The sequence below is a fragment of the Synchiropus splendidus genome, chromosome 6 (assembly GCF_027744825.2).
Source record: "Synchiropus splendidus isolate RoL2022-P1 chromosome 6, RoL_Sspl_1.0, whole genome shotgun sequence".
Classification (NCBI taxonomy): domain Eukaryota; kingdom Metazoa; phylum Chordata; class Actinopteri; order Syngnathiformes; family Callionymidae; genus Synchiropus; species Synchiropus splendidus.
In genome coordinates this window covers 6,136,408-6,153,636 of record NC_071339.1, presented here as the reverse complement: position 1 = coordinate 6,153,636, position 17,229 = coordinate 6,136,408, and the positions used below count along the sequence as shown (strand labels likewise).

The 17,229-nt window shown below is 42.8% G+C and overlaps 1 protein-coding gene across 1 annotated transcript in view; it reads right to left on the bottom strand.

Annotated features, from left to right (window-relative positions):
* Positions 1 to 17,229, bottom strand: part of cntn4 (contactin 4) — a 165,744-nt gene that overhangs the window by 44,868 nt on the left and 103,647 nt on the right. The window contains exons 9-11 of the mRNA XM_053867719.1: positions 16,080 to 16,219; positions 10,284 to 10,413; positions 7,254 to 7,404 (exon numbers count right to left, since the gene is read on the bottom strand). Of these exons, the coding sequence (XP_053723694.1) occupies positions 7,254 to 7,404; positions 10,284 to 10,413; positions 16,080 to 16,219 (421 nt within the window). The remainder of the gene's footprint in view (positions 1 to 7,253; positions 7,405 to 10,283; positions 10,414 to 16,079; positions 16,220 to 17,229) is intronic.

Genomic DNA, 17,229 nt, shown 5'->3' with positions numbered 1-17,229 from the left:
CAGTGCACGAAGGAATCTGATTTTGCAAAATTACTGAGAACCGAGAGCCTGGTACAGATGGCGGTTTCTCTTCTTCTCTACTTCCGGGAACTATATGCTTTGTTTGTCAACAAGCATTCTCAAGTATTCTGAGAATTCTACACAAGTTTCACTCTGGAATTGATAACAAATTGCCAAATATTTTTCACATAGAAATATACAAAAGAGTTTAAATGGGATTTCTGACATTATTTCCAACTCACATTTTGATATGGAGGTTTTCATGAGTGTATTGCATTTGATTCAACCACCACTAGAAACGCCACACTTTTCCATGAGTGGGCCAGATTACTTTTCTGAACCGGAGTTTCCACCACAGATCCGACAAGGCTGACAGACATCCCGTCCACACACACTGAAACCTCCTGGTGTTTTCTCTATTCGTCTATAACTCATAAACTCGTCACTTCATCACCCACACCTCACACGTCAACAACCTCAAGCCATAAACACACATCAGATGATATCAAAAACTGCCAGGAGCCATGAATGAGTCAGGGAACATTAGAGGTTTCCCGCCTTCACTGATTCGTGCACCACCACTTGCTTTTTAAACCACCGTGTCAATAGATCGGGGTGAATAAGTAACACGCTGAATTGCCTTGACCTTTTTCTGAGTTAGATTTCTCAGTTAGGAAACTAAAAGTGTGAGCGCAAGCAGGTGTTGACATTCAGGCCAATTTCCCCGGTGAAGTTCAGTAGAACAGATGTAAATGCGAATTCAAAAATACTTCCTTATTAGCACGTCAAGCTGCCAAAGTTATTTTTTTAATAGCCAGCGAGAGCTGTAGTTCGAGTCAGCTCACAGATTCACGTCCAATCACGAGTGTGGATCGGCCTCCAGTTAAAGGAAGTATTCGGGGAAGGAAGCAGGAGAGCAAAACTAGCTGTAGATTCATTGGATTTATACTTGCACTATTAAAGTGTTTGCCCTTCTACCCACGTTCCATGCGCACCTGCCAGCTAAACTGACAAGTGATCAGCCGTCTCATGACATAGCAACATGCTGTTGTACCTACTGGCCAAACATCCATGCTCACCACTGAGCAAGTTACTCACTTGAAGAGCCACAGACAAGAGTCTGGACTTATCATAAATAGGCAGCATGAAAAGATGGGTCTGATGAATTCGAACACTAAATAAGCAAAAAACTGAATTCAAATTCAGAGCCGTGTTGCACTACGTGACAACTGGAAACGTGAATGGATGACGTCATAAGAGTCAAATCCTGTCGACGCATCCATTCGTGAAGGTAAAAAAGCTCTTCAGCTTCAACAGCAGAAAAAAGATAAAATACAGGAAATACAGATGGGCAATATGATGAGATTAAATCATGAATGTGAGGCAATGAAAATGGATTTGGTCACAGCACTATAGATCTATGCTGATGCGTCGATTCACTCGGCAGTCACAGCGGGGCTCCACATGCTACTCCTCTTCCCACACGTTCACAGCAATGAAAGCAGCCTAATTCGTAACTGGTTGTTTTCAAACCTGATGCCCTGCTTGAACGCTCACCTTCACGACAGAATGATAGACTGTTCCTTGTCGGTGACACAAAAAACTGTCTGCACCACAGAGCTAACAAAGCTAACGGCAAACATGACATCTCATTTCAAAACTTTATTGATGCCCGTAAACCGTCAAAAGTTTGCCTTGTGGTATAAAAGTTTGTCATAAACTAAATGCAGAAAAAAACAAATGTGCTCCAAAATGTGAAGAGAGAAGAAAATATTGTTGTGATGAAGCAATTTGAGGCAAAGAATGAAAAAGATTTGTCTGGAAATTACATAAACTACAATAATAAGATTTGCCTAAATCTATTTTTTTTTTTTAATTTAGAACTAACACTGACCAGAAACTTACAAGATAGTTTCTTACAAGACAGAAACACATGTCAGTCTGTGATACAATTGAAAAAGTAATAAAATAAAAATGAATTTTGACGTAATTGTGAAATACTTCGCACCCCATTTTGGAGACATTTTTTAACACACAAAAGCGCGTCGAGGGTCAGCTGATGCAAAAAAATCTCAAAATTTTTGTTCGAACTTCGATTTGTTCGAAGTCCGGGACGTTCAAAAACCGAGGTACCACTGTATTTCTTTTTAGAGACAAAACAGTTGGCCATTTCTTTGGAGTACAACGTTATCTAAATTAAAAACCTAGAGGCTTATCAACCAGTCTGTCAGCTGACTGTGCTGTCAGCCTACCTACAGTACATGGTTATCTAGTGACTCACCTTTGGACTTGCATATTCACCTTGCAATATTCTCCTAAGCTTAAATAGAAACAGATTACTGAACTACGAACTGAACTCAGCCCCATCAGAAAGACGCAGATATGCTGGACTTAGTGACTGATCCACAGACACATTGACAGACGTAATCACTGACAATATTAAACCCTTTCTAACAAGCAAATGAAAAGCCCAGAACTCTGACCCACCTTCCCAGCCACCCACTCACGCCCACATTTATTATCATATTCATCTCATTTTTTTCTGTTATAAATAAAAGAATGCCAGGTAACACATCTGACAGGAGGCTCATCTAAACGTGAAACACGCAAATAGCCTTTACCAAAGAATGCAAAAAAAAATGTCGTGACCCTCTCCGAGAAGCAGGCATCATAGTAGCGTCGCTATACGTGTGTGGGTGCTTGAAGCAATTACTCTGAGGGAAAAGGAAGCTCGTAAAACTTTGAACGACTGTTACCTTGGTAACAAGCTTCTAGTATGCAACTTGTTCAAAGATGTCACTCAAGAGCAAGAATCTGTTTTGGCGCTGGAACACGACTCCGTGCGTTCAAAGGTGTCACCATTCCAGCGGGTGTGATAAGACGATCAGGAGGAAATCTTTTAGTGGAAGAAAGTGTTGCGACTGTATCATCTTTTAAAAGACTTGAAATGAGAGTCCACCGTGCAATTTGGGGTAAGTGACAGCAGAAAAGATGGAGGCGGTGATTTTGGTTTCAAGTTCTCACCCGCAGTAGTACTTTAATGAATGGTGATTTATCTGAGAAGACCAGTCGTTCATGAGCTTCTGCGTCTCACAAAGACAACGTCTTTCACTTCGGCGATAGAAGCTTCCCCGACCATATATGTAAATCACTGTCCCTATAAGCCGTCAAATCCATTCACAATCTCTGGTCCCACAGGGTTTGAGCCAGCTGCAGGCTTTATCTTTATATTCCAGTCGTTCTTTATCCACACACACAGAGTCCAGCGATTACATCATATTATGATATCCACTATCTTTTTTTGATGAATGACCTTTTGGGATAAAAACACTAAAAGAGATTGCCATGGATACCTGAGTCGGATGGAATCTTTAAGTCCATCAGGTCCTTTGGGAGGCGTTTCAGAAGCATAGAAGCGATATTCTGCCGATATGCATCAAATCAACTACCAGCAGGATGAATATCTTTGCATCTTTCAATTTCCTGATGTGATAGGTGGATGCTGAAAAGGCAGCTGTGGAAAATATATCACGGTTATAAAACAAAATATTGGATCATAAAACCAGTCACACTTGAATTGGTGAAAAAAGCTCTGCTGCTCATGACAGAGGCCTTAATTTGAATATAAAGAAAGGGTTTCCGCCACATATTAATTAGCGTGGCGCACCGCCAGCGCTTAAATGAGACGCCATCAAAAAAGTGATGAAATCTCATGGGGTCAAACACATTAAAAAAAAAGTGGCTATATCACAGCAGAACACATCATGGAGGTGGGCATGAACGTGACGTGCCTTGTGGTATAAAAGTTTGTCATAAACTAAATGCAGAACAAAACAAATGTGCTCCAAAATGTGAAAAGAGAAGAAAATATTGTTGTTATGAAGCAAGTTGAGGCAAAGAATGAAAAAGGTTTGTCTGGAAGTTACATAAACTACAATAATAAGATTTGTTGGCCTTAAAAAGAAGTGGATATATCAAAGGAGAACACATCATGGAGGTGGGCATGAACGTGACGTTATGTTATTTGCGGAAACTGAAGTCTGTTGCACTGAAGTTGCGCATTTCTAGGAAGAGTTCAGTAAATGACAAAATGTTCCTCTCGGTGTCGCTATCACTTCATCTGCATTCTGTTCTATTGTTTTTTTTTCTTCTCTTTTTCTTTATTTTTGGTGCAGTGGCTTCGTCACATTTAAAAAAATTGTGGCAGTTACCCTGAAAATTCTTTGAATTTATATTACAAGTGTCAAAAATTGAATTCCAAAATAATCCATTGAATTTGCTCACATATAACCATAGGCAATGAGGGTAACTCAGGAGACTGCTGTTGTTACTGTAGAGCTACACTGGTGACTTGTGATGGATGTCTTTTCCAGCTCACCATAACAAAACAAAGGCCTTAGCAAACAGCACACAAGACGCATTGAGTTGCACTTCTTTGTGTTTTAGCGTTCCATGATGAAATCAGTTTGAGATTGTACTGGTCAGTGCAGAATACAAGCCTTTCGCTCTTTCGCTCTCTGATTCAGAGTAAATAAAGGATCTTCAACGCGACGCATGGATCCAGTTTTTATGAAAACAATAGGAAGATTTGTCCCAGCTACGCCTGAAGCCTCCCAAATCCTCCCGTGAGGGATAAACAGCTTCTGTGTGGACTGAACGATCGGGCAACAAACACTTGCACGACTGCCAAAGAGGAGTGAGACAAACACTCAGCGCCTTAAAAGACAATGTTTAATGCAGGAGGGGGCGCCATGGGGACATCCGCACATCCTGTGGCATCGTTTGGAATGACAGCTGATCGAGTCCATCTAAACAACTTCAATCTTTCAACAAGTGACTTATTGAAAAGGCGAGTTTCGTGGGCTGACGCAGGCCGCTTCCACCCTGATCAGCAGGACCAGCTGGGCACTGCACTCTCAGCTGCTTTGTTCCAGCTGATGTCATCTAAACCTCGTCCCTGCAGGCTTGTCTGGGCTAGATAAGACATCCCCTCCCTCCACCGGTCTCCTGCAGGAGAGAGAGGAGGGCTGCTGCTCTGAAGATAGATTACCCCGCTGGTGACACGGCGTGCCAGAGCCACAGCAGAGTGCTAATGCAATTACGGCAATTAATCTTGAGCAAAGGGGGGTTCACAGAAGATTCTGCATCTCTGCATACAGGTGTAAATACGTACACCAACATGAGTCGCAAAAAGGAAATTCAACTTTTCACTAGCTCAAAGGATGAGTGATGATATAAAGCCATGCCCAACACTGATAGAAGAAGGGGATGAAGCGGCTGATCCAAACTCTACTGCTATGTCTGTGTTGCGCATACAACAATGAAGTGCCTGGGTAGATGAGGTATCATGAAACAGAAATGAAACAGTGCCCTAAATTTCGGAGGCCACTGGATGGCACTCTTGGTTGATGTGAGGTTTCAGTGAATTAGTGGTTCAAGTCCAAACATTTTACAGCAGACAGCGCCATCTGGTGGCCTCTGAAAATCAGGACACGGTTTCATGAAAGCTCATCTACCCTTCAATACTGAGCACTTATGCTGGCGGTGGCTCAAGTGTCCACATCCGAGCGTGTGCCACGTCACACTTTCTCACACATTTTTAGTCATGTAAATCACTAAGTGCACTCCACGATCACACAAGTTGACATCTCAACCATTGCTATCAGTTGTAGTGTATATGAGCCAAAACACAGGAAGCACAAATTATAAATCTATGTCATTCAAAAAAAGTAAAGCTCTTTAGCTCAGGCTTGACAATAATAGCTGGTCCATCACAGATGGCCCGCACAGACAAAAATCCACAGCTGTTATACACATTAGAAAAAGTCTGTATATGAACTTGGGTCGTAAAAGACGACGTGCCATTTACATTTAAACGTGGCTTGTTGCCACGAAAGGTTAAAGCGCAGCCGTCAAAAAGCCTCTCATGTTGTCACCACAGCTCAACCAGACTGACCTTAATACTCTTGGCCCCCGATGCTCCGAAGTGACCCGTGGCAGCATTTTAGCTGGGTGCGACATCTCGCTCTCACACTGCCAAGTATGTCAAATGCAATGCACCACGAATATTGGTTGCACTTGCAGTACTTCAGCTGGGTTAAAGGCACGTCTGTGTCAAGGGCGACTCTTCACTCTTCATGTTTGAGTTTCAACAATATTCTTTTGGAACACTAAATTAAATTGCTACCATATATTATCTCTCCTTCATTCAGGTTGTCTCCCAAAGAAAGTTATTTTGACCAAATGCACAGTACAATAGAGGAGATGACATAAACAAGACAACTCTCAATATTTTATGTTGTGTTATTGAAAAAAAAACAACAAAAAAACACAACACAAGTAAAAATCACAGATTCTGTATCCAAAAAACAAGAAAAAATAATGTTGGACTTTAACATACATTTGTAACAATACATTTGTAAAAAGTCAATATAGGCTCAAGGTGGAAAAAAATACATAAATAAATTAAAAAAAAAAACATCTGGGAAGGTGTGGGTGCGTGCCGCAAGGGCGAGTGAAGGGTGTCAACAGTGGAACCACTATGCAAATTTTTGCTCTCGCCACTTTGTTTGACAAGCAACAACACTGCTTTGTGTATATGCAAAGCCTGGCAAGACACTGAGCACACAGGCCTGCTGTCAGAGCCGAGTCATGCGAGACTGGCGACACCCAATAGGTGACCCCTGTCTGCCACGGGGCCACTGGGCCAGATTTCACACTTCACTCAGACACACAAACAATGAAAAACAAAAAAACAGAAATCACACGTGTCACTCAGTGCACCTCTGGGTCTCTCTAGAACTGTGAGAAGTTTAATAATTAGATTTTTGTGGAGCTGTTATCTCCCCCGTTGAGGTGAGAAGTACGAAATTAGAACTGTGGACCAACACAGAAGAGTGTGATCATCAGGTGTCGCTTCAAAACCCCCTGAAGTATTTGACTTTGGTAAGGCTGCCTCAGATGAAATAGAAAGTCACTCATCGTCTCAGCTCAGAAGTTTAGCTGCAAGATGTTTTCAGAGGCGACAGCCAGTGTTATTTTTATTCACTTTTCAAGTTGTGAAAGAGACGGAGTTTATCCATCATTGCTTCCAAACCAGTCCGTTCATTGGTCCTCCCATCCGATTATCGGGGTGGAGCACCCGACCACTCTTTCCCCATCACTTATAAAGCTTGTTATATCATGTCATCCGACCGCTCTCACGATGACTCGGGAAGCATAAGTGCAAGCAAAGACAAAACGGACTGAATTACCTGCTGCTCTCTCCGAGTGGCTCGCTGCCCTTTCGCCACAGGATCGCACCCCAAGGAGACATCTTCGGTCTGCACTCGATGAGCACGTCCCCGCCCATTCTCACCAGCGTCTGGCTTCTCAGTTGGCTGTTAGAGAAGTCTGGAGCTACAGCTGTGAACGGAGACGGCTGGTTAAAAACGTGTTCCGAGTTATGCCACCCACCTGCTGTAAGGTAACTGGCTAGAACAGTCATAGGCAATTACGCAAACTTTGTGTTATTGAGAGCCACAGCAACCTTTGCTCGGGCATCAGTGCATTGTAAAGGCTGAGTCCATATTAACTGTCTGTTTAGCTTAAAATTTCATTCACACCCCGATGGGAACCATTGCGTTAAGAGGACCAAACTAACAATAAAAGAGGCACCTGTGGCAGACAGGCGATGAAGAAACATCACACGAACAGACAAGATGGTTAGTCTCTCTTGCACATGCCGCGCTACCATTGAGGCCGACCCGAAACCATACCATAACTTTTTAGTAACAGGAAACAAAAGACGTTGTTTTTTTTAAAGGGCCACAGCGGAGAGAAATGTGGAGGCAGAGTGGGGTGAGACCTGAGCAAGCATCGAGGCTGCATTAGCGCTGTGGCATCGACGGAGAGAATAGAATCATGCACCCAGTCTTTAAAACCCAGTTCATAAAGATTATTAATTTCTCAAGACGTTGCATTATTAAACAGATGCAGGATATTGGAAGGCAGCAGTCGTAACATCCTGGGGATATTGAACAATAATGTTACCTTATTAGCAGCATCAAATATTCTAATATTGCTAAGACTATCACAAACAAAATAAAGAGAGATATTTTACATTGAAAAAAAAAAAAAAAGGAATCAGGCATTTGCCCAGACTTATTGTTTCCAATGCTGAGTGGTGTAGTTTGCATGGAGGAACAACTAAGCAATACTCACGATAGGCAGGGAAACCAAGGTGACTATTTACTTATTTATTTTATTTGAATCTTTTGAGGAATGACTGGAATACTGGGTGATGATTTTGTTTCAGTGGTAGGCGAAGCAGCATGTCACCACCACAAAACACCTTATATGATGACATAGACAACATTAAATGTCACACGTCTTTATTGATTTCTATTTCTCTCTCTCTATATATATATATATCTATAGTGATGATGAGACGTGAACTATGTTGTTTGCAAGTAATATTGGTTGACACACCTCTGTCACAGCGTGAAGAGTGTAAAGCAGGAGAGAGTGTTTGACAGACTGTGAGATCTGCAAACTTCACACAACCATTATGGACGAGGAAGATACAAGCTAAGATTCATTATGAGAAGGTGAATATTGACTCCATATCTCCCTGCTAACACTCATTGGCATCGGTAAATAACTGATGAGAGTAGAGTTCGCTGAATGCTTCTTCCAATGTTTTCAAATAGATAGTTTACATCACATTTAGAGTGAGTTTTCGTCATTGATCTGACAATAAATCTGCATCACGAATTAAATAACAGCAAGAGTTGCAGCAATACCTTCAGAATAAACAAATTTGTAGCAGAGACAAGCATGTCACGCAACTTGTTACAGTGGAGAAACTACTTTTTAATTCCAAAAATAGGCGTCAACGTTTTCCCCTTCACCTTGGCCAGCGTTGTGTTGAGCCTGATTTCAATCAGCAGCCTGATCAGCAGGAGACGCGCTGGAAGATGAATCGTGAATGAGAGCCGCTGTTAGCCCTGAGTGTGGACTGACAGGCTTGACAGGCAGATGGGCGAGGTTGGCGCGCACAGCGGAGCGGCTGAACATCACTGTCAGGCGAATGAAATTCATCATCTAATGAATGTGATCCCCAATAATACGAGGGCAAGTGGTTGGCGAGGACAAAGTCGGCCAAGACAGAAAGTACGCACACCAACTTTCAAACACATGGAGCGTCTCTTTTTCTGATGCTATTTACAAGGAGACCCTGAACATGAGTCACATTTTCCAACAAATACATCATGATCAAGGATAAACTTACGATTATACATAAGTGCTACTCAGTTGGAAGGGAGATGGAAGGATGAGCATATTATAGCTGAAGAAAATCATCTGTTAGTGCAAGAATTTGAATTACAGTTGACCTTATAAATATATATTTAGCATAATAAATGCATATTTGCAGTAGTGTTTGTGTGTACGTTCCCCAAAATTGATGGCAAAGTGCAGCAAAACTACAAAAGAAACTGATGTCTATTGAAAGGATAAAAAAAAAAAACAACAACTTGTACTTGTACTGCAATGCACTGTAATAAAGTGCCTTTACATGTGTTATATTTACATGTTTTACCCATGGATAAGTTACCATAAATTCCAGACCATAGAGTGTGTATTAGTCCCACCCACTAAATTTAAGAAGGAAAATAGATCTTCAGTGGTGCTGTCTGCGCCGTAGAAAGGTCAGTGGTGCACCAGGCTTAAACATGCAAGAGGATCACTTCTAAACTAGTTTTGAAAATGGGCTCTAGCTTAGAGATTGACTCATGAAACAAACTGGACAATGTTCTCAACTTGAATCATCAACTCCTCACATTTTTTGTTGACATTAAAGGACTCAAAATGCGCTGTTTCCGGCCTCGTGTCTGAACTTCTGACACCACAGCCGATCTCAGCTGCTGCTTCTCGTCTCTGGCTCTATGGGCAGGGCTGCAGACACGCTGGCAAAAACAGTGCATTTGGAGCACTTTAAGGTCAATAAAACGCCTGTGATTTCATCAGTTTGGTGCGACGAGGCGAGGCACATAGCAAATTTAATCACAACCTATTTTAAGAATATAATGTCATGGCGTAATTTGATTTGTTCCTATCTTCTCCTTGTTTTACATCAATAAAGCAACAAAGGTTATGCTGAACTCAAGACTCTTTTTCTCTTTCTTTCTCTCTTGGCTGAACAGCCAAAAGACAAAAAAGAGTCTTGAACTCAAATGTTCTGCACTATAGGCAGCAAAAAAAAAAAAAAAAAAATCCGAACAAATGAGTCACACAGTCCATACCTATGATTCTGAGCTCCACGTTGGAGTACACCTCGCCGTGCTTGTTGCCGGCCACACACTGGTACATCCCGGTGTCCGACAGGGTCAAGCGACTGATTGACAACGCCCCGTTGCCCACCTGTATCCGTTCCTGTGGATATAGACACATGCCTTTAATATCCCCTCTCATCGACATAAAAAACAGCCCGCGGGCAAGTGAATTATGTTCTGGATGTGACAGACGTGGCAATAAATCTCACATTTCATCACTAATGGAGGAGAAGGCTTGGCTGGATGGAGGCAGGCTCGCAGAAAATGACCCTAATCAATCTGCATGTTTATGAGAGTGAAATAAAACCCTATTTATATCTGCGACTGCACCACAGGGCCCGTTTCCCCTTCAGCGGGAGAAGAGGGGAAAGAATATCATAACATCTGAGGGTGGGGAAATTGCTTTTTTGAAAGGTGTGCCCTCCACATACTAAGTGATGTGAGCACGGTGCCCCGCCAGTTGGTCTGTTTGGAGGCGCTCACCATATTAAAATCTATTTAAGGACGGATGGCTCTGATGTATAAAGCCTTCAGTGCATCTGTTGGACATTTAAGCCTCAGTATATTTTTCTGAAACCCCCTCTTAAGATACACGGACACTTCTCCAACATCTCCATGCAGCTTTGTCAGGTTCCATCTTCTCTCTTGCCCCGCGTTTTCCCCGCACGCGCCCCTCGTGTCAGCGCAGACGTTTCTATAGGGGGCTGCTCGGAAACGGCTTCAGTCTGGGGGGATTAAGGTGGTGTCACAAGAAGAGAGACGTGAGGAAAGATCACAAACTAATCCTGTGTTTGAGCAGGTTGTGATCAAATTTCCATAACGCTGTGAAGCTGCAGGGCGAATCTTCCCGCTGGCAGGGAGGCGAAGGGTGGCGTGTATCAGTCCGGAAAGCGTTCTCCAGTTTACAGCTGCTATTAATTAACCATGGCATTTCTCTCAAATCAGCACTTCTTCCAATGCAGGGACTTGAGGGGCGACCATCTGCATGCCGCATGCAGAGAAAAGGCAGTGTCAGAGATAACAACACTGGGGTTGTTTCGCTTAAGAAGTGGCAGCTAGTGCAGGAGGCGACGCCTCAAACGTGCCAGCGGAGCCTTGCCTCAGAAAAACGCGTTCAGGACCCAAAGTAAAAGATTTAGAGAAATGAAGTGGCTGGTCGTAGATATGAACGTGTGTATTTCTTTAGCATTTGTTTCCGCAGCATCATTACGAGTAACTTTATACCAGTTGCTCCAACTTTGAGAAGTGTCAGCAGAATCAGCCTGAAGAATTTTCAGCCTCCAGAAAGGTCTCAGCTACAATAAACAACAACAGCGTCTTCTGACTGCATCTTACATCGTTGACCTTTCCCTTCTGCGCTCATTAAGCTGCGGTGGTTAATGGTGGCATTTCACACAATGCCACACCTTGGCTGATGAATCCACTCACCCTCACACCACGGGTCCATGCTTTTATTGAGTCTACAAATCCAAAGTCATATAAACAACATTAAACCGTACCCAAACAATTGAAAGTGGTAGCCAATGTTCCCTCAAATTTCATGCATCTGAACGCACAAACTCTCTGAGCGGTCACCTGGATATACAGTGGTACCTCGGTTCTCGACCACAATGCGTTCCAGAAGGCAGTTCGAGAAGCCATTTGTTCGAAATGAATGAATGAATGAAGTAATCTAAAATAATATAATTTAATATAATAATATATGATCTTAAAATAGTCTTTTGTAGGAGTGAATGTAGAGTGTCTGCTGCAGGTGGCTGTTCCTCTATGTGTGTGGCCGCTGCATATGGGAGGGGTTGCCGAGTGAGTGACGTCTCTCCAGAAGTGAAGAGGTGCCCGGTGCGTGTCCAGCTCTGAATGTGCGCTTCTGTGCAGTTTGGCTGTGACAAAGTCATAAACCAAGTCACGCTCTGTCCCAGAATCGCCTCATCCCTGTCCCAGCTCCAGCCCACAACAGGACATCAAACCCTGGAGTGGAGGTGTGGAGAGCGAGCACCTCCCCTGTGACACTCTACCACGGTCCAGTGTGGAGACAGGAGAGGTTTTACACCTCAGTATGAAGAAAACACAGTCAGTAAATGTAGCTAACGGGACACGTCTGCATACAGAGGCTGCGTTATACACAATAACAAAGCGCCTTGTGGGTCAGCTGATCGGTCCGCGCATGTTATGTTTTTTCAGGGGCGTTCGAGTTCTGGATTTTCGTTCAAAATCCGAAGCAAAACATATCAAAACTTTTGTTCGAACTCCGATTTGTTCGAATTCCGGGACGTTCGAAAACTGAGGGTTTATATATATATATATATATATATATATATATATATATATATATATATTGGATGGATCACGCTAAAATGAAGAAGGAACAGGTTTCTTTCACTGACTACACTGTTAATTTCCTCACCTGACTAGCGTGTAGTCTCTGTGTATTGTAGTCTGAAACCTGCGCTGCAACAATTCTCTCTCTCATTTCTCTCTCCTGTGCGTAACTCCGCCACCCAAATGACTCAAAAGACAGGTGTCACTATTATTCCTCTTGAAGAACTTATATCCAATTTCCCTATCCTTTATATTCTCCTTATCCTTATCATTATCCTTCATATTTATCTGCATTATAATATTTAGGGAAATTTCCCTTCCTGACTCCACTAGCTGACCTGCCATTGGGCGAAGCTTCAACATTACTCTTTCTAGATCATATATCAACATTCCCTGAATGTCATCTAGTTTTCCGTGCACTTGCAGGCTGCATAAAACTGGACTTGGCCCCCGGCCTTTGACTTTGACATCCGAGCCCGACATGGTCAACAAGAGAAATCAGCTGAAGGAGCTTATGAGTCAAACCCTTTTCCTTTAAAAACAGGTAGAAAGTGAGGAAGCCGAGGGAACTGTTCACCATCTGACAGCTTTAAAAATATAATAAAATGTCATGCATAACATTCAGACATTGAATATGGATTTAAAACTAAACTTACGTTAATGGAAGTTGCTTTTCCTTGAGCTGGCATGGTTCGACAAGAGGCTTAAAGTCTAAAACTGTGATCCCAAACTAATCTGAGTGAACTCCATAAGTACAGCGATGTACGCTCGCGGCTGCCATCAGTGTGGCACTTGTAATGAATGGGGGAATGCGAGGAGAAATGAATCAGATCAGTAAGCAGGAGATGCAAGATGCCTATACAATGCATGGAGCCACAGTGGAGACAAGAAAAAAAGAAATACAAGGAGTTATAGTATTTACTTTACAAAATGTAATCTTCATTCATGAATCATTTTGAGACGTATTTATTTATCGTTAAATATATATGTGTATTGACACCTGCATTAAGATGTGAACATGGACACCATCCTCTTGCCATACATTGTAAGTGGGCAGTCAAGTAATACACTTTTCTATTTCAAATCTTGTTAGGTAGGCGGTTGAACTATCATGACCACCTTCACACTGGTAACCAGCTTCAGTATATAGTCATATACAAACTTCATCTTGAATGCAAGTGCAGGGGGATATAACTGAGTTTCAACAGGATGCATTAGGTTGCAGGCCTCGCACAACCATCAATTCCCACTGTTGTTGTGTTCCGTCAGTCAGTCGACTGAGGGCGCCTTGCGAAACCTCCCACCCGAAGCTTTTACTTGAGGACTGTGCCTGACTTCCTCTCCAGCTCGAGGTGCGCTGAGTTGAATTCATGCACTTGTGCTCTGGCTGCACCAACAACAGAAGCCTTGCCTATCTATTATGGGCTCCAGTTCACTGAAGCTGAGTTGGAATGGGAATGCACCCGTCACACAGACAATGGAAACATGTACATTGATTTGAAAAGGTGCATGTTAGCACTGACCAAATTCAATGCAAGCACATGAGAGGATAAGCAGGAGTAAGACTGCCGTGGTATTGGAATAGTGTTGCTCTGGTACACCCACCGGTGCTTTGGGATGCTGTGCAGACAGATCCGCGGAGTTATGTGATTCAGATGTTTGTCATGTCTGCTCACGCCGGTAGAGGAGTGAGTTCCGCTGGAGGAGTGCGAGTATAACACCAACAGGGAAAATTTAGAAAATCACAAGATGAGAATCGAAGCTACCAAAATCAAATTCCCCAGGGAGATCGGGGAGAATTCTGTAATATTTAAGAGCTCAGAGCAGACTACATTTGGTCATGCCTCCCTGGTGATGTGTCCCACTGGGTGTAGCACCAGAGCAGACAAAGGGCTTCCTGGATTATGATCACTGTCTCAAGTCTGGCTGTCAATGGACGGATGCAAGGACATGTTACTGCTTGTGGTGGGAATACTGGGACGTTTTCACATCTCTTGATATCTCACCGTGTGACCACTCTCCACTTGTGACATGGCGATTAATAATGAACATTAATAATGAATATTAATAATGAGTACCAACAATAGTGAATGAGTTTAGTTCCATTATTTTCCAGTTTATCAAACTGATGCATATATGTTAACTGTTCACCCAAAAATATACTGTAAATGTGCTTCACATATGAGTCAGAGTGTCTCCAAGGTTATTTCTATTTGTATCCAACAGTGTTTTGGGAGGATGTTTATTGAGTCTAAACTGATCTACAGTGCGAATGAGTGGATGTGCTCCTGTAACACACGTGACTCTGTAAAAGTACATTAAGTCCAATGTGCTCTAAGTTCAGACACCATGTATAACTTATACAGTGATGACATAGCACTAAAATGGATGGTGGTCAGCCATGTTTGTTTACCCTGTACAGTGTATGGGTGATGGTCCCCTGCACTGCAGCTTTTTAGTTCGATTTTAAGTTATTTATACAATTAAATCATCGGAATTTGGACGCGATGCATCCAGGTTTCAATCTTTTCTCCAATCTCCAAGTCGTAGAAGCCACGACTATATTAAGGTGCCTTATTCATAGAAAACATTCTTCTACACCAACACCAACAGTAGACAGATACATATTGAATGGAATATAAAAAAAAAAATCCCAGCAGAATATAAATAACTGCTTCCTATTCTCCAATGATATATGGACAGAACTGGGTCTCTGCCTGCAGGAACAACACAAGACCCGTACAACACATTGATCAATATCTCACAGTGTGTTTGTTGGCCCTCTTTTGCATAATGCCACGAATTAGCATAACTCCTGTTTATTTATCAGGTGCAAGCTGTGCACTTGTGTCCGATCAATCTGTTCACCCTCAACAACCTGTTCGAGGGAGCCAATATAATAATCTAATAAATGAAGTCTGTGTTTTTCCCAGTTACAGTCAGCCACAATAAGCTCATCCTTCATCACAGGGCTCTCAATGAAACCGGCGGAATGGCAGTGAGCCCAAGTAGAAGCGCGATAGATGCTGTTTTTATAGTGAATTTGCGCACAGGATTATTAATATGTTAACCCTTTACTCAGCAGGGGGAGGTTTATCAGATGAAGCTCTTTTATCACTGCTAAAATACCGAGGCTGTTTACAGTTTAACAAGGCAACGGCAGCACAGTCAGCTTCCTTTGAAATGAGTGCCGTTTCGCAGGAAAACCCGACATATCGTCGAGCAGGAGGAAGTGTGTTGTAATGAAAAAGAAGATAATCCACGGTAATTAGTCAGTAAATCCCGAGCAGGCCTCAACAACAGAGGCGTGGAAATACAGGCTTATCCCTATTCTTGATTCAGAGTGCGTGTGGAATAAGCATGTCAAAGTTGCGGGTTTTAAATCAAACCTGGAAGCTAAAGTGTGTTGTCTTCAGTACAAAGGCGCTGGTGTTTGGCAGGTCTCACCTCCACCGATTCCAAATTCTCCCCGTTCTTCATCCACCGATACGATGGTTTGGGTTTTCCGGTCGCTTTGCATTCCCACACCAGTGAGTCATCGATGAACTTCTGGACGTCCTGCGGTTTCTCAATTAGTTGAGGCGGTGCTGCAAGTTCGGATAAGAGAGGCGAATAAATGAAAAAAAATCTATTGAAGTCTGACAGTTTCAGAGGGTAGAACAGATTCAAGTGAGCCATAGATGCCACTGAAATGGTTTCAACTTATAACCATGACATCCATGTTCATTGTTTGGTTCGTGTTCTGTTGTTTCTAAACTTCATCATGTGCAGTGGTCAAGACGCAACACTCAAGTTTGATGCCCAACAGGCTGCAAACCAGTAAAACCTATGCATGGAAGCTGTTTTATTGTAGCGATTGTATGCCATATTTTGTGAGCACCACGGCAAAGGTATGCGCCACCTAGTTGCCCTCATTCTTGCTAGTTAAACGGAACTTTCCGGCTTCTGTTTCGTCGACTCACCAGCTGGGACGAGCGTGTGCTCCAGCCAGTCTTTGTAATACTATATAATAATAGACTGGCTGCTGCCCCTGTTGCCGAGTGTGAGCACTGTCCATTCGTCCTATATTCAAAACATAAAGATGCTCTCTGCCACCACGATTCCCACCTCCCCACAGTGGGCAGTCTTCAATCCATGAGTGGTTCTACATCACTGAAGGTGCGGTTTCTTTATTTTGATTTCTGCAGCCTTTATGGAAGGATTTGACCCACACAGCCTCTGGGAAGTCAACATACCCACCCAAGCCACTGTCAAATTCTGGAATAGGTCAGTCGGTGCCTCTGTTTCAGCTGGGCTACAGGAGAAACAGGTTATTTGTGATTGTGTCGACTGCCCCAAACTCACACTTTGTTCTGACCGATCTCTATTATTGGACAGATACTGTGACCTATGGCATGTCACCATTGCTGCCTGTGTTCTTGCTAGCCTCTAGGGAGGAGAGGTTGTATCAACCATTCCGCCCACACTTGTCCGCTGCCCCCACTCACAGCCATGATTCCTCACAGGATTTTGCCTTTGAATGTTCAGAGATAGTTGTAACATCTCGCAACTTGCTGTCCTCATTGTAGATGACTGGTGAAATACTCAAAAGAACTTA